We start from the raw sequence: 22770 nt of genomic DNA on the forward strand, positions 1-22770 counted from the left end.
TGGCCGGCAGAAAACTCAATGCCCACTCACAGCAGCCATAGTGCGCTCCTGCTGCCTGATGGGAATTGTAGTCCTCTGTATTGGTGCTGCTTTTTGGGTTGCCCCCTTCCTATTGTTCTGAATCTACCATCAGGACGTTCTGGGTGCGAGGCTGTGGGTCTGTGATGGCCAGGGGTCTTGTCACCATCCCTCACCCAGTGAGTGTCGAGGGGGTGCTGCATTGTTAAAAGTGCGTCCAGCGCTGTTCATTAAGTCAGCCAGGGGCCTTTGCAGGGTCTTCATCAACATATCCTCTAAATTTTAAGTTGGACCAATGGCTTAGCGCATGCACAATTTCAGGACCATCAGTTGAGTTGTTTTTCCCTGAGAAGCGGCTTATGGTTTTATTTAGATAGATAAACGGGCAAAGCGCAGCACGGTGCCCGGGTATAAATAAACGGGAAAAAACTCTGCTTCGATGTGACCGTCCAGGACTGACGGGCATTGCTGGGCTCCTTTGGTGTTAATCGGTCTCAAAGTGCTTTACTTCACGTCTCCGCAGACAAATCGGTGTCGTGCCGTGCGCTCCTCATCTAACGAGACATTTTCAAAGTTTGTATTTGTGTTTCACCAGAGAATCACTCTGTGCCCGCACTCACTGAAAGGCGCTATACAAAAACAAACCTGAATGGAATCGAACTGAACGGCTCACCAGCACCACCACCACGAAAATGGTCAGGAGGAGCCCCCCAAAGGTGACAGGCCACAGTTCAGACCTACATGGTGTAAAACCAGCTGGCGCCCCCTGCTGACCACTGTGAGTCCTCAGCTCAGAAATGACCCCCAAGTGACACCCCCCCCATATCAGAGTCCAATTTGAAATGTCACACGTCCTCCCTCCCTGTGTGCCCCTTTTGCCCGTGTAGGTGGCCTGTGATGGCGCCTTCCGTGACTGGCACTGTATAAAAAGGAGCCTGCCTGGCTGGCTGGCAGCCTGCCCTGTCGCTTTCTCTTTCAGGCCCTTCACTTCGACTACCGAGCTGCCGATGAGCTGCGTGTCGCTTCTCCTGGTTTAGTTCAAGGGCTTCTTCAATGGCGTGTTCAGCTCAGGATTTTCTTAGAAGCCACCTGTCACACTCACGCTGCTCTCATTTCTTGCTCAGGTCGCCACCCGCTTCAGGGAATGCCACCCAGGAATGTCAGGGCGGGCCTTACTTTGGCCTGGCAGATGCCGCCTTTTTCTTGCCACACCTGAGGCAGGTGAGGCCTGTCTTGTGGCATTGTGTGTCACCCACAATGCAACAGAACAGAAAGGCATAAAGACACCGGGAAGAAAAGACAAAGCCCTAGGGTGGCAGTTCATCTTAGGGTAGTGCGCTCAATGAAAGGCGCTATATAAAGTAAGAGAAAGCAGGACTCCATGTTGGACGTTCCATTCTAATGATGTGCTCACAGAGAGGCGCTATATAGCCTAAGACAGCGCAGCGCAGTGAGAAGTCAGTGTTCAGATGTACCTGTGGCAGCAGTGGTGTGCTCAGTGAAAGGTTTTATTGATGTCACCCTTGATAACGAGCAGACTGCCATCAGACCGAGGGCCACAGCCGTGTCCTTTCACGTGCTGTCTAGATATTAAAGATTTGACTTTCCTTCTGTCTGCCGTTCTTCTCACTCCACTCATTCTCTTCAAGGTCCCAGGGAGCCAGAGACTCCGAGCAGCACTGGGGACAAGATGGGGACCAGCCCTGGATGGGATGCCTGGTCACTGTGGGGCACTCACTTGTTTATTAAAGGTGACCTTCTGAGTGTCCACTTCAGCAAGTCCACCTGGCCGGTGGTGAGCAGGCCACCCAGCTGATGGCTCCAATGACACCCAAAGGCCGTCACCTTGGCCTGCGATGTCCTGATGCAGGGGGGTATCCAGGAGTTTCATTCCATTGTTGTGCTCCTTGAAGCTTTCTGGACTTTGCCAGCCTTTCAACATGGAGTGTAACCCGGCAGACATAAGTAGGACAATGTGATGGGGCATCGGGCCAAAAAGTGACCGTTCATGAAAGTGGTCGGCGGACAGCAGCAGCTGACACAACTTCTCCGAGTTCCAGATGGCCATCACAACACACAAAGCCTCCATATTGTCACTGCAGGTAGGGAGCTGAGGTCTGAAGGTGCCAGCAGATGGTTGGAAAGATGTTGCTTAGCCCACCCACAGTGAGTGGCGACAGAGCGAGTCCCGATTCCTGGCAATTCACACGGAAGGAACAAAGAAGGACTGGGATATGCAGGAGTCCATGGAGGTGGGTGGGCTCTGCCAGTGCAAGCCAGGCTTAGTACCATAAGGATGTGGGCCAACAGGGCACAAGTAAAGTCTGAATGGCGCAGGGCAGCTTAAGGTGGTGTCTGATCAGGGGCATCAGCAAGGGGGCTTCTCAGCAGAAGAAAACTCCACAAAATTCCAGAATGGACGGTGAAATGCAAGAACTGCAGTGACCTTCAGAGGCAGAGCAGTGGACCTCATTGTTTAATTGATGGTGTTGGGGTTTCACCTGGCATTCAGTAGAGGGTCCAGCGTGTGGCACCGGGTAACACCATCAGAGGGCATGATACACGGATGATTGTCTTTGAAACTTTTATGCATCGTTTCAAGCTGAAATCATCAAATAGGGGACCCCCCCCCCCAACACACACACACACACTCTCCCCACTACATGACACAACTGAGTGTGCCATCAACAGCCAGCGGGAATGACTGCGCAACATCAAACGGCCTCTCTACAGTGTACGGCCAGTAGCCGTCAGCAGTCAGGCGAACAAAGACCCCCTGGGGGTCCTTGCTTAGTTAGGACACACTCAGAGTCCTGGCCACTTGCCCCCCACCCCCGCTGGCCATTTTGCAGTATTACATATGTTTGTGCGGAGCACTCTGGTCCACCCATCCATTTTCTAAACCCACATATCCATTCCAGAGTTGCAAGGAGGTTATCAATGGCAAGGCAGGAACAATTACTGGACGGGATGCCAGTCCATGACAGGCTGAACACACGCACACACAAATCAGGGGTCAACTTAGCATTTCCACTTAAGCTGGAGCACCCGGCGGCAGTCCACACACACACACACACAAACACGAACGCACGCACACTGGGAGAACACGCAAACTCCACGCTGGACTTGAACCCTGGTCTCCTTGTTGCAAGCACTGCCACATCTGATGAGTTAACAGAATCCTTTCATCCATGGATTCCACTGCTCCCAGTATCCCTGGTGTCTTTCCCACGGTGGCACCAAGTGACAGTCCGAGTAGAGGGGGGTCAGCACCAGCTCTTAATTACTGTAACACTTAAACGTGTGTAGAAATAACGGAGAAACTCGGTAAGCCGCGCAAAACAGCAGGGTGTGCAGTGAGCTGAACTTTTTTCTTGTAAAGGCACTATATACGATAAGGAACGACTGGCATTTCCGATGGCACTCCACAGTGGTAAACACTTCTCGTTTGGCGTGTCGCGGGAGCCTCGAGCATCTCAATCGCCGACAGGCGGCAGCGCGCAGCCAGTAAGTGCAGGAAGCCGTCGCGCGCATGCGTAGTCCGAGGCGGAGTCTTCGCGGCTCCCGTAAACTGTTAAGTTAACTTTAAGGGATAAACAGAAAGAAAAAAAAAAGTCCTTGTCTTGTCGTCAGCGGGGCTCCCATTGTCCTCTTCCCAACAGGGCTTAATCAGACCCGTACGGAAAGCAGCAGTCACAAGCGCATCGCGGCACCGTGAGCTCGAAAAGTACAAGAAAAGTCCGGCGGAACGGCGGGGAAGTCCCGAGAGGAAATCCCCCCATCACTGGAATATTACCAAATTTCGTAATGCGCGTCTCTCTTTCACAGCACTGATCATTTGGACGGGAGACATGAGGCGCGCGTTGCGTGGACTTTAGTGGCAAAGTCGAAAAAACAAAAGCAAAGCCAAAACATGACGGCATTTTAGCGAGCGCGGCGAAGGCGAGCCGTGCTGCCCGGTGTGCCATGTCCGCCGCGCAGAGCAGCCTCGGGGGCGCAGAGCCGCCGCCGCCACCGCCACCACCGGACGACACAGACAAGCTCAGGCTGGAAAATGAGAAACTTCAGAGCAAAGTGCAGAGCTACGCGACGGTGGCCACCTTCTACCACGAAGCCCGGCGCGAGCTGGCCGCGATGGCCCATCAGAGCCGCCTGAAAGACAACGTGATCGGCGAGCTGAAGGCGCGGCTGGCCCGACACGAGAGCACCGCCGTCCACCTGGGCGCGCACGACGAGCCGCCGCTGCTGTTCGGCCCCTCGCAGAGTCTGCTGGAGGGGCTGTGCAAGGAGATCAGCCGGCTGAAGCAGCAGCTCAAGGACAACGACAGGCAGTCGGAGCAGCTCGTCGAGACCCTGAAGCGGGTGAGCTCTCGGGGTGTGGGGCGTCCCGTCCGGGCATGGGGGGGGGTTCGGGTTTGGCGTTGCTCGCGAAATGCTGCGCCGTCGGTTCGACAAATGGCGTATCCTGTCCCTCCCTTCCCCGGTGGAAACTTGTGAGACGAGCGGCCGGAGTCGTAAAGCAGTGAAAGAAAAGGAAGCCGACATGTCACTCGGAGAGGCAGATGTCGCCGGAGTTTTGTAGTGACGCACGCACCAGTCATCCCGCGAGTGGGGGAATTACGACACGCGGCTATAGCGCCTTGCAGACAGCTTGCGTAGTGGCATTTCGGCGCGCCCGCCTCGACAAGAAGCCGTCCCGATCCCGGGGGTCCAGCCGGTAGGTGCCGCGTTTCTAACGTTGTGTCTCCGATGCTTCTTTGGGGGCTCGGGGGGGTGCGCGCAGATGCCCACCTGATTTTCGATTATTCCTTTTACTCCTTTGGGGTTGGCGGGGTAGCGCCGTGGCCTTCGACCCCCGGGTCATTATGGAGTTTCCCTCAGACTGGCACCCGGGGGAACCTTCGTGGTCTCAGGTTTCTGAAATGGAAACCCAAGTGCAGCCTTTACTTGAGGGTCAGCTTGAAAGAAACGCCTGACTAGGGGGTCCATTCTCGGTCTGTAGCCGCCATGGAGAACGTGGCCTCCTCCGCTTGGAGTCCTGGCTGGGTGGGCTTTCACTGCAGACCACATTTACCGCTGGGCACACAGTAAGGGCAGCAGGGTGTCCTGTGAAGGACTGGCCTCCTGCCCGGAGCCGCCACACCTGCACTGTTGGCACTGCCATGCGTTCGGATGACTGGGAATTCGCTCTTCTGTCTCCTTGTGTTTTTCCGTTTTGCTGCAGCACTTGAAACTTTAGTGTTTGTTTTTATTTTATATATATATATATATATATATATGTACTGTATATGTCTGTTTAAAGTTTGTGACACAACCTGAGTGACCACAGTGTCACACTCCACTGTCACACTCTAGGTGCTGGGATGATGCAGGGGCACATCGTGGAAAAAAACACCTGAAAATGGTGTTGGGTGCCACTGACTGGTTAGTTTGGGGGGGGGGGTGTCACTTGTGTCCCATATGTCACAATGGCTGCAGAGTTTTTACACAGGTGACAGTTAAAGAAGCAAACCTATAAAACAAATAACAGGTCTGTGCTCCGGTGGGCTGAGAAGCAGCCATTAATGCCAACAGCCCATAATCTACGGGATATGTGAGGATGCCAGTTAACGCCTCTAACGCACAAAATAAACACCGACACCCGTAACTGTGCAGCACCTGAGACAAACCTGTAAGGTGCCGGAGGACAAATTACTGCCGACGACGCACAGAACATTCAAATGTGACCTCCGATCAGCCGTGAAACACAAACCGGAGAACAAACGTAATGAGCCTCAATGGCTGTCATACGTGGGGCGCCCACAATAAATGACGTGGAATACAAAAATGTACAGCAGCACTGCCTCTGAACCGCACTTAGTGCTCCGTTCAGTAATACGCGTCTGGTAAAATCAATTCCCAATAAAAAAAGACAATTACTACGTCTGAAGTGTGAAATCTAATGTGGGTCTGGTAAGCCGAGTGTGCTGTTTATTGTAGGCCTTGTAATGTTGGCACGTGTGATACTCGATGAGCGCCAATGCCAGTTCAGACCTGAAAGTCCCATCACACTAATAGCAGTTGACACCTAAAATACAAAACACATCGATAAGGTCAGCTAAGGCCCGGCCTGCTCAAATCTGTCACTGCATATCGTAATCGGCACACGTGCTCTTATTATATAATATGTGCCAAGCAAAATGCCAGTTACTACTGAGAGTACATGAAATAGTCAAAAAGCAGAATCAAAAACATGCAATACTCGTTAGTACCTGTAATACGTGAACTAAAGTGCAAGCCGAATGAGCCCACCATAGTGCCAACAGTTTATAAAACAGTGATAAACGTGATGCCAGTTCACACCTAGAAAACATACAGCGTGGCACTCGGCATACCTGCTAATGCCAACGACACAAATGGGATGCTTTAAATACTCGTTCATACTTTAACATTTCTGTTCATTCGGAACACACAATGATAATTACTACTTGATAATTACACCTGCAGTATCATACAAAACCTGCTGTATAATAAATAGAATACTATTGATACTGGAACTGCAGGTAATATTTAGTAAAATCAATGGCACATAAAGTGCCAGCTGCCACTAGTATAATACATGGCATTCCTTAAACATCCATCCATTCATCCATTTTCCAACCCGCTGAATCCGAACACAGCGTCACGGGGGTCTGCCGGAGCCAATCCCAGCCAACACAGGGCACAAGGCAGGAAACAATCCCGGGCAGGGTGCCAACCCACCGCAGGACACACACAAACACACCCACTCACCAAGCACACACTAGGGCCAATTTAGAATCGCCAATCAACCTAACCTGCATGTCTTTGGAATGTGGGAGGAAACCCACGCAGACACGGGGAGAACATGCAAACTCCACGCAGGGAGGACCCGGGAATCGAACCCAGGTCCCCAGGTCTCCCAACTGCGAGGCAGCAGCACTACCCACTGCGCCACCGTGCCGCCCTCCTTAAACATCTGTAATACAAAATAAATAAGAAATAATAGTGTAATACTGCGCGATCTACAGCATATATTAATACTGACAATAACACATGAACTATAAAACCTGTAAGGCAGGCTGTGCACCGAGGGGAGACCCTCAAGAAGGGCACAGCTTCTGGTAAAGGCTGCCATCTGTGCCACTCCTGCATCGAATACCCTGGGATGCTTATTAATGTCAGTAATATACATATATAAAATGGCAGCTCAAACCTAGAAAATATATACAGTAGTCAAACATACACAATAATACACACAATAATAACTCATAATAATAATAATAATAACTCAGAATACAAAACAAATGTCATTCAATACTTTGTGGTGCTTTGAATACCCGCAGATATCAGCAGTTAAGACCTGAAATACAAAAAGAATCCCACACATGACTGTCTTATCTAGATGTGAGCTATATAGCGCCTTTCTATCTATCTATCATATAGTGCCTTTCAGTCTATCTATCTATCTATCTATCTATCTATCTATCTATCTATCTATCTATCTATCTATCCATTATATAGCACCTTTCTATCTATCTATCATATAGTGCCTTTCTATCTATCTATCTATCTATCTATCTATCTATCTATCTATCTATTATATAGCGCCTTTCAATCTATCATATAGTGCCTTTCAGTCTATCTATCCATTATATAGTGCCTTTCATATCCATCTATCTTTTCATTTTATGATCCTGCCGACTATACTAAAATTAATATCTATCCATTATATAGTGCCTTTCTTCAGTATGTATCTATCATTTTTATGTAAATTTAAAATGCCTTTTCAGGCCTCCATAATCTCCAGAATTCCAATTCGCTCCACAAGACCCTCCATGCTGACCAAGTCGTCCGTTGCTCTGCTGTCCTTCATGAGTAACTGTGCTGTGTGTCAAGCTGAGGTGAGGCTCACAAGCTCCCTGCCATTGTCCAAGTAGAGACTCCAGAGTCATTTCAACGGTGTTATATGATAAACCCCCCCCCCCCACTCCCCCCCCAAGACCCCCACTTTGTAATGTTGTAGGGTCGGATTTGCTTTGAAGCATTTTAAGCCGGTGCCCCGTTTGTGCCACGTGTCTCTCGACATTTCCACGTTCTCGCCGAGTCGCTTGCTCCTGGTCAGTTCTCCTCATTAGCGATGAGTGACCGTGGTGTCGCTGATGGGGGGCTCTGTACTTGGTGTCACTTGTCACACCCTGTTGTCACACAGCCACTCTATTGAGATGCCAGGCTGAGGGTCTTTTCAGGTGTTTTTTGCTTAGCTGGACGTCTTTGTCGCTTCACTTCAAGAGCGGGCACATCACTTCACTCCTTCACAGGACTTCATCAGCTGGCCAGCATGTTGTAAAGTCAGCTACTGAAGAGGGTTCCCAAGTTCAGACCCTCAGACTGACCAGTGTGTTTAAGTCTTTGTCTACTTGTGCCCTCGGTGTAAGGTGCTATATAAGATGAGGCCTGACTGTTTGATTATCCTGCACTCCAATATATGAAGTGGACATAAATGACGGAGGTTTGTGACCCCTGGACGGGTCTGCTGCTTTACAGCTCCGCTGGCTCATCAGTGACAGATGGCCTTTGGGTCATTTCATAGAGCGTGACACTGAATGTAGGTGGTCCGTTAGACGCGTCATCCAAGAGCCGCTGTGACCTTCTGCTCTTCAGGTTGGTAACTCCATGGCATGACTGTGTCTACCAGGCCTTGTCCACTGCCCAGTGCAGGATGGCATTGGCCAGCTAATGGACCGTATCTGGTTTGAGTCACCAAAGTGTGAGATAATTTTGTGTCTTCCAAGCAGACTGTGGGACCTTCTGAGGCGTCAATGAAACCTTTTATGGTGAACTTTTGAACTTTCCAGCCATTTGTGAATCATCTGTGGAGGGTTTTGGCGTTGAGATGTTTTCCGAGGTTTTCTTTCACTTTCATCGATAGGCTGTCACAGAGAATATCCCCTCGGGACTTGTGGGCAGCCAGAAATAGTGACTGGGGAAATGGGACAGTTGGGTGGGCTTGGTGGGGGAGGCGCCAGCACCATCTCCATGAGTGATCGTGTAAGGTGCTTCATTGGAGAGGCGCTACTGAAGGTTTCACACGTGGCTTTGCTTTTGTGTCTCATTTTAGGAGCTTCAGACCCTGCAAAAGCAAGTCGAAGAGAAGGAGCACGAGATCCAGAAGATGATCAGAAGACCCCAGCATGAGAAAGATCTGCAGATCAGCGAACTGCAGAAGATACTCCTGGAGAAGGACCGCGTTCAGGCCACCCGCGAGGTGCTCTGCCATTCCCTCACTGAGGAGAAGGAGCAGCTAAGGACTCAGCTGGCAGCCACCGTGCAAGTGTGCCAGCAGCTTGCCCACAAGTTGGAGGGGAAGAACCGGAATTACTGTGCGCCACGAGAGGATGACATGGAGCCATGTAAGAAGGTACGTCTTGGGGGGGTGGCAGGGACCCCGGTCACTACGGCTGGGTCTCTGTTCCATAAACTCTTGTGGTCTATCGTTGGCATCCTCGTCTGTAGGACATCTTTGTTATTGTCCCCTCTTTATCAGATGAGCAGATGAAGAAGATTAAAGAAGGAGGAGGACATTCTGCTGTCTTTTCCAATAGAACATTATATGACGTAAAAGTCTCCATCCCGCATTGTCACCGGGCACGTGGTAGGACTCCACCGTAGACGGGGGGCACCAGTCCGTCACACTTTCACATAACAGCTGGTGCTGGGACCGTGACAGGAGGGCAAACCTGCAAGCTTCACCCCAGGAGTGGCCAGGCGTGGGATTTGAACCCATTTGGCTTGGGGGCAGCAGCCTACGGCAGCCATCTGCCCTGTAAGAGGTCTCCTCACGTTGTCATCCTGGTTTCCCCATTGATGTGACGTCTTAGTCCAGTGCCTTTCTCTCTCAATCCTGTGCTGGAAATTTCACAGAAGAGATGACAGACAACAACGTTATGGATGTTCTGCTGAGCAGCCCAGATGCTTGTAGTTCAGCCTCACTTGTCAGCTGCTGTTTTCATTTCATTTCTATTTTTGGGGTCTTCAGATCCTCGTCACTCCACATTCTGTTTTGGCTTTTCACCGACTTTGGTTGCTGAGGTGTGAGTTGGGTGTGAAGTGATGGCCAATGTCCGTCTGCTCCTCCGGGCACAGCAGGATGGCGGCTGGTGATTCTAGTCCAGTGTCAGAAAGGAGATGGGTCTCCTTGATGGGTCATTGGGAGAGAAGCGGGCAGTGTGGTGGGTGGGCTGTGGCTGTGGCGAGGTCATTCAAGGGGCATCTCGCACAACTCAGACTGTGATGTTGAGAGTAAAACCGAAAGAAAAACCAAGGAAACTCCCTGGATGGTTGGATTATGAGGAGCCGGAAACTCTGAGTCAACTCCATTGTTTTAACCCTTAAGTCATTCCCACGTAACTCGGCTCTGACGGACTTCCCCCTGCCGGAGGACACGCATTGGGGTCTCAGTTCTCAAATAGGGTGGTCACCATACCGCTCACACTTGTTCTCTTCTCCCACAGCTTCCCAGCTCCGAGATGTGTGACTCCCGACAGCTGCAGGTGGCGGTCCAGCGACTACAGGACGAGAACGACGCCTTGAAACAGAAGCTGGCTTACGTGAGTGACCTTTCGGCTGCTTGTCAGTCTCCGGGGCATCGTGGCAGTGCTGTCCTAGCGCTCCTCAGTCCTGGGTTTCAGTCCTGGCCCAGCTTGCACGTTCTGCCACTTGGTGGCCCGGTGTGGGGTGGCATAGTCGAGTCGTGTGCCATTCACATGTGTGCGTCACCTCTGAGTGCCATGGAGAGAAGTTGGTGAGAAATGTGTGTCCACTTTGTGTTTTGAGGACACCTCTCATTTGGCACTCATACTTGGTGACCTTCTTGCTTCATTGCTGCCGTCAGCTGAAGTGCGGGACCCCCTAATGTGAACTTGAGCCCACCTCGTGACTCCTAGCTTCAAGTTCTCTGGAGTTTGTATGTTGTCTCCGTGTCAGTGTGGCTGTTTGTCCAGGTGTTCCTGGTTTTTCTCCCACCCCCCCATTATGTGTGCCAACTGGTTATCTTGTGTCTCTAACAGCCCCCCCAGCCCATGTCCTGTAAGTGCTCCACGGTGGTGCCCGGGCCGCAGCGGGTTCACTTTTTTGCGTGTTGTCTCTGTGTCAGTGTGCTTCTGATCTTCACTGCCATCCCTTCAACTGGCGTCTCCATGGTGGTCCTCTGTGAGTGCGTCCCGTGATGTCGAGCGTGTCGTTGGTGTGGTGGTCCTCGCCCCTCCTTTACTTTCTTCGTGAGGTGAACTGTCCCTTGGTGAGTGTGTGCACTTGTGCCCCCTCTGGCTGTCTGGATGAACAGTTTTGTCTTCACAAACTCCCACCGGGTGGTCCTCCTGGGGCTCTTCTCATGCTGCTCGCCTTGTAATTTGCAGTGACTCAGCTGCCGATTTGAGTATCAGAAAAGCCCACACGTTCCCCGAGGAGCCCTTGACGTAAGCAGGAAAGGCAGCAGGGGCGGCCATCCGGTGGGACACTACGGTTTACGAGATGCCCCCTGTTCTGCTGGTCGGTGGCCTTTTTAACAGGACAGCCAGGGACATTCCCAGGAACTGCCTGTGATTTGTTCACACACACTTGGACATTCCTGGGTTAAAAGTGCCTACGCCTGGAAAAATCCCGAGTTCAGGGATCGATAATCCTGGCGGTCACAGGAAAGCCCCTTAACTCGGAGGTCGGTGAGGTGTTCTGGTTGACCGCTGTTGTTAGTTTACCGCAGAGGACTTGCGTCGTGGGCACCCCAAGCAGCAGGCATCTGCACACGTATGCCAGGAGCTCATTTTCCATGAGATGCTATGGCTTGTGAAGGGGGGGGGGACAGTGTGCAGCCATGTCCGGTGGTAGCCATTCTCGGAGGTCTTCTCGCTGATGGGGCTGCAGAGTCGCTCCCTTGCTTCATCGTCCATACAATTACCTGATGCTTTGTAAATGAATGCCCACCTTCTGACACTCTTGTCCACTTCAGAGCGTTAAGGCCTCTCTGGGCCACCCCGGGCACAAGGCAGGGCACGACATGACGTGTGGGGGTGTCCAGTAAGATCTAATGGAGCTGTTCAGCCGCCAGATTGGTTCATGTGCAACCGTGTGGGCGTGTCTTACGTGTAGCCACCAATCCCTGGACATGTGACCTGATCTTGAGGCTTCCTGTCAAACCTGACTTTGGGCCTCCAAACAACAGCTGACCTGAGGTGGCCAATCGTGGTCACTTGTCCTCCATCATCTAAAGGACATCGGACAGAGGAGGGGATGGATGGGGCCAAAGTGGTCTGAGGGGGAGTCAGTGGTGTACTGTTGAGGGTCTTGAACCTCGGCATTCGTGGCGGTCTTGACTTTGTGGAGATGTGAGACAGCAGAGTAGAACTTGAGCCTACAGGTTTGGTGGGCCTTTGCACTCCATGAGGATGTGCGCGTAGTTTCAAAATGAAGCACAGAGTTGCAGGTCTTTTAAAGCCCGTTGAGCACTGGCATGTGGGCACCATCCCCTGTTTGTGTCGAAGACGAGGGTCCTGTCACTACCTAAAGGTCACACTTGAGGTGTAGAGGGGACTTTCTCTGGTCTGGCTGGCATCACCTGCTGATTTGATTCAAGTTTTCAGAGAGCTGCAGTTCTGGGGGGGGGGGGGGGGATAGCTGTGTGTGCGTTTGGGGGGATATGGGGGGGTGTGTGTGTGTGTGTGAGTGGGCATCTGTTATATGATCAACACATAACTACACTTTAGACTTTGGTACCCTTACTGGCTTTTGAGCAAATAGCTGATGCCCCCCCCGCAGCCCCCGACTCACAGCTGCTTCATTTCCCAGCACCTCCCTACTTTGTCGTCCCACACGTTAATACATTTGACTTTTTCTGTATTTTTCCAGTACTGATATGCTGCGTAACCTTAATACATACACTGTGTGCCACAGGGACGACCGTCTCAGGTAGAGGGGAACTGCCAGGCGGGTGGGCGGGCAGCAGTTGGCTTTCATGTGACCAGTGGAGGGCTCTTTGTTCATTCAAATCGATCGAGAAGTTAAAAGTGAGGTGGGCAACCCGGCCGGGCGCAGTGTGAGGGCTAAAGGGGCCAACCGGGATGATGTGTTGGGGTCTTCAGGGGAGTTCCTGTTTAACAACTACAAGGCTATCTATCTATCTATCTATCTATCTATCTATCTATCTATCTATCTATCTATCTATCTATCTATCTATCTATCTGTTATATAGTGCCTTTCATCTATCTATCTATCTATCTATCTATCTATCTATCTATCTATCTATCTATCTATCTATCTAGCTATCTATCTATCTATCTATCTATCTGTTATATAGTGCCTTTCATCTTCTATCTATCTATCTATCTATCTATCTATCTATCTATCTATCTATCTATCTATCTATCTATCTGTTATATAGTGCCTTTCATCTATCTATCTATCTATCTATCTATCTATCTATCTATCTATCTATCTATCTATCTATCTATCTGTTATATAGTGCCTTTCAGTCTGTCTATCTATCTATCTATCTATCTATCTATCTATCTATCTATCTATCTATCTATCTGTTATATAGTGCCTTTCATCTATCTATCCATCTATCTATCTATCTATCTATCTATCTATCTATCTATCTATCTATCTGTTATATAGTGCCTTCTATCTATCTATCTATCTATCTATCTATCTATCTATCTATCTATCTGTTATATAGTGCCTTTCATCTATCTATCTATCTATCTATCTATCTATCTATCTATCTATCTATCTATCTGTTATATAGTGCCTTTCATCTATCTATCTATCTATCTATCTATCTATCTATCTATCTATCTATCTATCTATCTATCTATCTATCTATCTGTTATATAGTGCCTTTCATCTATCTATCTATCTATCTATCTATCTATCTATCTATCTATCTATCTATCTATCTATCTGTTATATAGTGCCTTTCATCTATCTATCTATCTATCTATCTATCTATCTATCTATCTATCTATCTATCTATCTATCTATCTATCTGTTATATAGTGCCTTTCAGTCTATCTATCTATCTATCTATCTATCTATCTATCTATCTATCTATCTATCTATCTATCTATCTATCTATCTATCTGTTATATAGTGCCTTTCATCTATCTATCTATCTATCTATCTATCTATCTATCTATCTATCTATCTATCTATCTATCTATCTATCTATCTATCTATCTATCTGTTATATAGTGCCTTTCATCTATCTATCTATCTATCTATCTATCTATCTATCTATCTATCTATCTATCTATCTATCTATCTGTTATATAGTGCCTTTCAGTCTGTCCTATCTATCTATCTATCTATCTATCTATCTATCTATCTATCTATCTATCTATCTATCTATCTATCTATCTATCTATCTATCTGTTATATAGTGCCTTTCATCTATCTATCTATCTATCTATCTATCTATCTATCTATCTATCTATCTATCTATCTATCTATCTATCTATCTGTTATATAGTGCCTTTCATCTATCTATCTATCTATCTATCTATCTATCTATCTATCTATCTATCTATCTATCATGCCTTTCACTCTATCTATCTATCTATCTATCTATCTATCTATCTATCTATCTATCTATCTATCTATCTATCTATCTATCTATCTGTTATATAGTGCCTTTCATCTATCTATCTATCTATCTATCTATCTATCTATCTATCTATCTGTTATATAGTGCCTTTCATCTATCTATCTATCTATCTATCTATCTATCTATCTATCTATCTATCTATCTATCTATCTATCTATCTATCTATCTATCTATCTGTTATATAGTGCCTTTCATCTATCTATCTATCTATCTATCTATCTATCTATCTATCTATCTATCTATCTATCTATCTATCTATCTGTTATATAGTGCCTTTCATCTATCTATCTATCTATCTATCTATCTATCTATCTATCTATCTATCTATCTATCTATCTATCTATCTATCTATCTATCTATCTATCTATCTGTCTGTTATATAGTGCCTTTCAGTCTATCTATCTATCTATCTATCTATCTATCTATCTATCTATCTATCTATCTATCTATCTATCTATCTATCTCTGTTATATAGTGCCTTTCATCTATCTATCTATCTATCTATCTATCTATCTATCTATCTATCTATCTATCTATCTATCTATCTATCTATCTATCTATCTATCTATCTATCTATCTATCATGCCTTTCACTCTATCTATCTGTTATATAGTGCCTTTCATTTATCTATCTATCTATCTACAGTCATAGTAAACAGTATGTGAACCCCTCGGACTTCTCTCTCTTTCTGTTAATTCCCATATCAATCCTGGCCGTACCTTCACGTCGGTCCCCTTAATGAACAAACGCAGTCTCCTATGACTAACGACACACAGATCTTCAGAGACCCGTTGACCGTATTCCATAAATGATTCAAACTGTGAAGCTGAAGGTTGGATAAAGTACTGTAAGTGAGCCCTAACCTAACGACTTTTTAAAAAGTGCATTGCAGTCCATTTAATGAGACGAGTTCCGAGGTGCGGTGACCTTGAATGACTTTGATGGATCACAAACACACTAAAGTTTGACTTTGAGTTTTGGACAAGACGCATATCCAGATGGGACTCGTGTCTTGCACAGAAGAGCGGTCTGAAGAGCTACGATTGAGAATTGTCGAGAATCTACATGAGGCTAGAAAGGGTTACAGAGTCCTGTCAGAGATTTGAGATCTTCATCAGTCTGCCATTAGGCGAGGTGTCTATAAATGGAGACAGTTTTGTTTTGTGGCGACTCTGCCTAGAAGTGGGTGCCCTGCCAAGGTGACCCCAAGAGCACAACGCACAGTCAGCAATGAGGTCAAGAAGAACCCCAGAGTGACAGCAAAGGACTTGAAGACGTCATCAGAAGTGGCTAACATCTCAGTTCACGAGTCAACTGTATGCAGAACATTCAACAAGACAGGAGTCCATGGCAGGGCACCAAGAAGTGCACCACTGCTATCCATAAAGAACATTACTGAATGAGCACCTGGACACTCCACAACGGTGCTGGAGAAATGTCTTGTGAAGTGATGAAACCAAAATTGAACAATTTGGGAGGAACAAGCAGAACTTCATTTGGTGTATAAAGGGCACAGCATATCAACATCAGAACATCATCTCTACAGTAAAGTACGGTGGAGGGAACATCAGGATTTGGGCCTGCTTTGCTGCATCAGGGCCTGGACAGCCTGCCATCATGGAAGGGGAAATGAATTCATCAACAAATTGTCCAGGATAATGTGAGGGTGTCTGTCCGTCAACAAGACGCTGGGTGATCCAACAGGACAAGGACTCCAAACATCGCAGCAAATCCACAGCACGATGGCTTCAGAAGGACAAACTCGGCCTTGTGGAGTGACCCAGTCAGAGCCCAGTTGAAAGATGTGAGGAGAGCCACACACAGAAGACAACCAAGGAATATGGAGGAGTGAAGGCAGCTCTGCAGGGTACAATGGGCTCCAATTCTTCGCAGGTCTGCTCTGCAGTTACATGAAGCTCCAGGTGGAGGTCACTGCGGCCACAGGAGGCTCACCCAGTTATTCAGTCCTAAGGTTCATTTCCTTTTTCCACTCCCACGGTGAACGTTGAATGCGTTTGTAAAATAAAGACATGAAAGAGTTGAATTGTGTGTGTGTGTGCCCTGTGGTGCGCTGGCGCCCTGCCCTGGGGTTTGTTTCCTGCCTTGTGCCCTGTGCTGGCTGTGATTGGCTCCAGCAGACCCCCTGTAGTTGGGGTATAGCGGGTTGGGTGCTAACAGACAGACAGACGGACTGATGGACTGAAGCTCGTCGTGTAGATCAGGCCCTGGGACTTTGACGAAGATCACCTCACTTTTTATGACCAATCCATGCAGTAAACCAGAGAATTCCAGAGGGTTCACATACTTTTGACTTTGACTGTCACTTATTGTCCAACCCGCTATACCCTGACTACAGGGTCACGGGGTCGGCTGGAGCCAATCGCAGCCAGCACAGGGCACAGGGCAGGATGCCAGCCCACCGCAGACTGTGACTGTATATTTGTATATTTCTCCTCCACTAACACACGACGGCTGCTCTTTAGGATGTCAGGACCACCTGAGTGGCAGTCACTTCTGGGTTGTCTTGAGTCGTCTGATGACCTGCAAGTGAAAACTGTCCCCAAATATACTGGGGCAAGACGTGCTCTGAGTAGTGAGGAAAGAAAAGAGTTATTATTGTGAAGCGCTGGCGGTCCTGACAAGTCACCACGGGGTCTTTAGCAATCCAGCGTGTGTCCTGGACAGAATGGAGCCGTGTGCCAGTGCCAGTCTGTGCCCTGCAGCCCTGGACATGGCCTGTGAGGACGCATCTGAACTCTCGCTTAGTCACCTAAAGAACTTCAAGTGCCCCTTCTTGACGATCGCCGGGATGTGTAATCATGTAAAGTGTCACATCCAGAAACATAAAGCTGCCGGCCATTTGGTCAGTGCCACCACCCGTGCAGACGCAGCCCACCCAGAGTCTTAAACGCTTGGCATGGTGCACCGTAGGGCCCGCTTGTTCCAGGTGTCCTCTGAGGTGACCGTAAGCCCGAGGCTCTTTGTCTTCTGTGGAGACGCTTGGGGGTCTTGGCTGCCGCCTTCTGCTTCTATCAGTAAGTTCTTTCACTTCTCCAGTCGGACAGAAAGCCCCTAATTAATTCCTCTTTCTCTGCACAGGTGGAAAGTTTAAATGCCAAATGGCAGAAGTACGACTTGAGCCGGGAGGAGTACGTGAAGGGACTGTGCCAGAAACTGAAAGAAGTGGGCTCACAGAAGGGCTTCGTGCCAGCGGCGGCCAGCGGTGACATCATGCAGCAGGAGATCCTGCGGCTCAACCGGCTCCTCGAGGAGAAGATGAAGGAGTGTGGCCGGTACAGCCGAGAGCTGGAGGACACGCGCAAGGTCGACCGAGAGCGCATCCAAATCCTTGAGCAGCAGGTACTGGAGAACGCCGGGAGGGTGGGCGGCTCTGTGCTTAAAGGGAGGGTAAGGTATGGGTGCACTCCGCGTCTCTGGTGAGGGTCCACGCAGTGCGAGTGCATCTCATCCAAATCTGAAAAACCGTCTGAGGTGAGCAGACCACCTTACGAGTGTGCGTGACATCGTGAGACCCAAATGAGATGACTGACACGGGACATGGCAGCCATGTTCAGCGTTGTGAAGGGGGACTGCAGAGTGGACAGTGGAAACGGGAAGAGCTGTGCTGGACATTCACCCACAGAGACCAGCAACGGCGAAAACGAAAAAAACGAGCGTTTTGGGTCAAGTGGACTCGCTATGGAGAGTAAGAGACGAGGAGGCGGCGAGTGAAGAGAATGTGTCATGAGCACAGACCAATCAGGGAGGAGCCGCATAATGAGCACAAGCCAATCGGGGAGGGGCCACATAATGAGCACGGACCAATCGGGGCGGGGCCGCATAATGAGCATGGACCAATCGGGGAGGAGCCGTATAATGAGCACGGACCAATTGGGGAGGAGCCACATAATGAGCACGGACCAATCGGGGAGGGGCCGCATAAGGAGTACGGACTAATTGGGGAGGAGTCACATAATGAGCACGGACCAATCGAGGAGGGGCCGCATAAGTAGTACGGACTAATTGGGGAGGAGCCACATAATGAGCACGGACCAATTGGTTCGTGCTCATTGAGTGACTCCTCCCCAATCACAGTCTGTGCTTCCAAAGCTTTTCATTTTCATCCATCACTCCAACACTGAGCCGGCATTTGCAGAATTTTATGACCCTGGAGAGCTTTTTCAGGGATCTTGGTTTCCAGTGCTCTGTTTCCAGTGCTCTGTTTCCAGTGCTCTCCCCGTTTCCAGTGGTCTGTTTCCAGTGGTCTCCCCGTTTCCAGTGCTCTCCCCGTTTCCAGTGCTCTCCCCGTTTCCAGTGGTCTGTTTCCAGTGGTCTGTTTCCAGTGCTCTCCCCGTTTCCAGGGGTCTCCGTTTTCAGTGCTAGTGTGACAGAAGGTGACAGCGAGACCAGCGGTAGTCGTGTGGACGCGGCTCGGCTCACCCGGCTCGGTTTCATGCAGTGACTGAGTAGAGACAGAGGTGGCGCTCTCTCGTAACGCTCGTCACAGTCACACGGTGCCCCTCGAGTGTCTTCGTCATCCCGCTCGGTTCTGCTGTGTCGCTGGTTTTAATGCCCCCCCCCCCCCCCACACCTTTTTTTTTTCCCCCCCAGGCTCTCGTTTACGCCGACGACTTCAATTCCGAACGACTGGACAGAGAAAGGGCCCAGAGCCAAATCCACGACCTGAAAGAGGAGGTCGTCCGTCTGCAGTCGCAGCTCCGGAGGCAGGTGAGAACATCGAGGCGGGCGGGCCGGCCGGACCACCGTGGTGTAGCTGTGGTGCTTTGCGTGAAGCTGTGACGTTCACTTGTGGCTCCTTTCGATTTTGCTTAGGACTCACGGGATCGAAGTTCACCGTGCCGCGCTCACCCCGGGGGCAGGAGCCCCGCACAGTTAGAAGCCGACACCATGGAGCCTCTGCTGGGCAGCAGTCCGGAGCGGACGGGGAGCGGCAGGTCCACCGCGAGGTCCCCCACGACGCAGGAGCTGTCCGCGGCCAGCCGGCGGTCCCGAGCAGAGCACCAGGCCCTGCAGTGTCCTCGCTGCCTGACCACCTACTCCGACGAGCGGGCGGCAGAGTTTCTCAAGCATTGTACGGAGTGCGCGGAGGTGTGAGCAGGGGGCACGGCTGGCACGCAGACTGAGAGCACTACGGCCGTGGGGCAGGCACCCTTTTGGAAAACGGGCTTGGCTCCGAGGACCCCCATGTGGATGCTGACGCATGCGGACCATCTTGGTGCCCCCCCACATTTTGGAGTCTCAAGAGCCGTGTGCTAAAATGGCAAAAAAAACCAAAAACTGACAGGATGTAAAGTGACACGCGTGGCACCACTGGGTGGTCTTGGTACCTCGCGGACCCCTGGAGCAGAGGTGTGCCACACGCGCCCCGCTACAGACCACTTGCACTTTTGCATGTCTTCTTTTGACTTTATAGAATTCGCAGCTGGCCGCTTTGAAGGGGCTCTGCCAAGCGCACTTCGGCTTTCCTGTCTCAAGTGGCACTTCACACGCCCGCCAAGTCCTTATTTATACCCGTGTGTGAGGGGTGACGTGTGCTTTGACTGTAAATGTACTCATTCTGCAGGTGTGATGGCAGAGCCCCCGAGCGTACGTCATGTGGCGTCCCAACCAGACCTTCATAGTGTCACCTTTATGGTCGTGTGGGACCTCCACAGTCCTGTGCCCCGTCCTTTGTCCACGTGCACTTTGCATGTTCTCCCTTTGTCTGTGTGGGTTTGTCCTTCAACATCCCTGAAAATGAGCGCCTCGAGTGAGGTGGGAGTTCACAGTGGACCCAAGGATGGATATGTGTGTGCGTGCCATGCCAGAGACTGGTGGCCTTGTGCCCACACCATATGGATGACTAGATTCATATTATAACGTACCGTACATAACACTGTCAGAGGTGATTAGTCCAGTTCAAGGGGGCCAGGGACCCGCAGTTTCAGATGGCACACAACAGGGAAACTCAAGTTCAGGTCGGGGGTACTCCCTGCATACCCCGTGTCCAAGGGGGGTCATCAGGATGGTCCACTTTCCTCCCGCAGTCCAAAGACACCCACTGCCTGTCTGGCGAGACCCCCAGTGAACACGGCCAGCCTGTCCTCGATTGAGGCTCTGCTGATGCCATCGCCGACTGCCCATTCTACCTTCCCCCTTTGGAAACATTTGGTGCCCAAGGGTTGATAAGGTGGTGCCAGGTGTGGGTTCTTACAGAAAGTGAATTTCTGTGCCCTAAGCAGTTTGCAGTGAAAGGCGCTATATAAAAAGGTGAGCGACAGAGTAGCAGAAGTGCAGGTTATGTGGACTGGTGGTGCCATGCTGGCCCCTGGTGTGCCCAGTGATGGACTGGCACTATGCCCATGCTGCTTGGGCTTGGCTCCAGTGGCACCACAACCCTGTTAAATGAATGCATTCGTATATTTAGGTGCCTCACGGATGCAGGGTCACCCGGGTTGCCCCCCCCCCACCCCCATGTCTCTTTACTTTGGGTTTTCTACTCTCCTGTATTTTTTGGAATTAAGTTCACCGTGTATATCCTGTACTGGCCGGGTGGCACGGTGCCCCAGGTTCAGTCGCCTTGCCAGCCAGTGATTGTGCCGAGTTTGCGTCTTCTCCATGTGGCAGGGTGGCGCAGTGTGACGTTTGTGGGCTCTAACCGTCCTTGTGACATAACGAGTCTGGCGGGCATTCCCACCTTGCGCCCAGTCCCGTTGAGATGGACCACGAGAGTGTGAGATGTCCAGAAAGGGGAAGGTGTCTTTCTGTCCAAAAAAATCGAAACCAAAGTGAGAGACACGTGACGTGTGGAGGGCACAGCCTTCGTTCCTTGTAGCGCTGGGCATTGCCAGGTGTGCCCTTGTCCTTGGGCACCTTGCTGGTATTTCATTTCAATTGATGTACTGAAAAACTTTGTGGTGGGGGAAGTGGGACGGCTGGCAGGGAGCTGGAGGGGCCTGTTTAATGTCGTACATCCGGGCGCTCAATTTTAAAAAAGCCGCATGATGAGGGTGAGGAGCCCCGGGTGACGGTGGTCTGTCTGTCCGTCTGAGCCCCTCGTCTACTCGGCTGAGCCAGGCCTCGTGTTCAGTTATTTAAGTTCATTGTATTTTATTTGTCTCAAAAGACCCCTCGTCTGCTTTGTGTTTTGCAAAGGGGTCGCTCATTTAAGGGTTTCTTACTCATTTGTATTATAAATGTCACTTTTTGTATTTAAGATCTTATTTTTGTAATAAAATCCGTCTGAAAAGCGCAGGCGTGCCGTGCGTTGTCTGTTGCTCTTTCCTTCGAGCTCGGGGGTCGCCAGACCTGAGAATTTGGATGTTCTTCACCTGCCAGGAACATCGACGGACCGGCCAACCGACTCGCGTTAGTCCTGAGCTCCTGTACCGGGGTCGCGGTCAGCTTTGGCCACTGGTGGTCGTAACCTCGCCTGCCTGTGATGTTCGGTGATCGCAAAGCCTTTGGGACCCCCAGCATCTCGAGACCACACAGGAGGGAGAGGATGAAGCCGCAGCCGCCTCGCCTGTTACAAGGGCTTGGGCGAATGAATCGATAAGACGGGCCGATGCGTGCGCTTTGACGATTCTGTAACATGTCGCCGTGTCACCGCGCGGTGCCCAGCGCACGACTTGAAGTGAAGGTGGAGTGGGCGGGCTCTGTCCTGAGTCCTGTGTTTTGATTGGACGAGTCTCAAGTGACGCGCCTGCTCGGTGCTGCGGGATGACCGCGTGAAGAGCTGCCGCCGCCGTGGTGGCTTTACGTGTCTCTTGTCCCTTTTCTCAGTACATTCCTCTTTGTCTGAAATATCCGTCCACCCCACGGAGACTCGGACGCTCCACTTTTCGTCAGGACGTTTGTTACGCGCATAAACTTTGGTTTGTAAATTTTTGTGTGATTTCGCCAATTAGGGTCACTAAGCGCGACATTCCTGTCCCAATCCCAAGCCTAATGAAAGGCGCTATATTAAGGTTGATGGGCTTTAGCTTCCCCGCATCCCTGTGCGTGTGACGAGAACTGGCCATTTAGCCCACCGAGCTTGTCCATCCCGTTGACCTCACTTGGCCGAGATCCGAAGGTCCCGACGGTCCTGCTGC

General features: G+C 50.1%; 1 protein-coding gene across 1 annotated transcript; it reads left to right on the top strand.

Annotated features, from left to right (window-relative positions):
• The first annotated feature begins 3562 nt into the window (after positions 1 to 3562).
• On the top strand, positions 3563 to 21926 carry tnip2 (TNFAIP3 interacting protein 2). Its single transcript, XM_028791143.2, has 6 exons — positions 3563 to 4380; positions 9137 to 9436; positions 10530 to 10625; positions 17774 to 18034; positions 19286 to 19402; positions 19508 to 21926. Exons 1-6 carry the CDS (start codon positions 3985 to 3987, stop codon positions 19787 to 19789), a joined length of 1452 nt encoding a protein of 483 aa, XP_028646976.2. The 5' UTR covers positions 3563 to 3984; the 3' UTR covers positions 19790 to 21926.
• Positions 21927 to 22770: the final 844 nt, after the last annotated feature.

This window comes from Erpetoichthys calabaricus, chromosome 5 (assembly GCF_900747795.2).
Source record: "Erpetoichthys calabaricus chromosome 5, fErpCal1.3, whole genome shotgun sequence".
Taxonomy (NCBI): domain Eukaryota; kingdom Metazoa; phylum Chordata; class Cladistia; order Polypteriformes; family Polypteridae; genus Erpetoichthys; species Erpetoichthys calabaricus.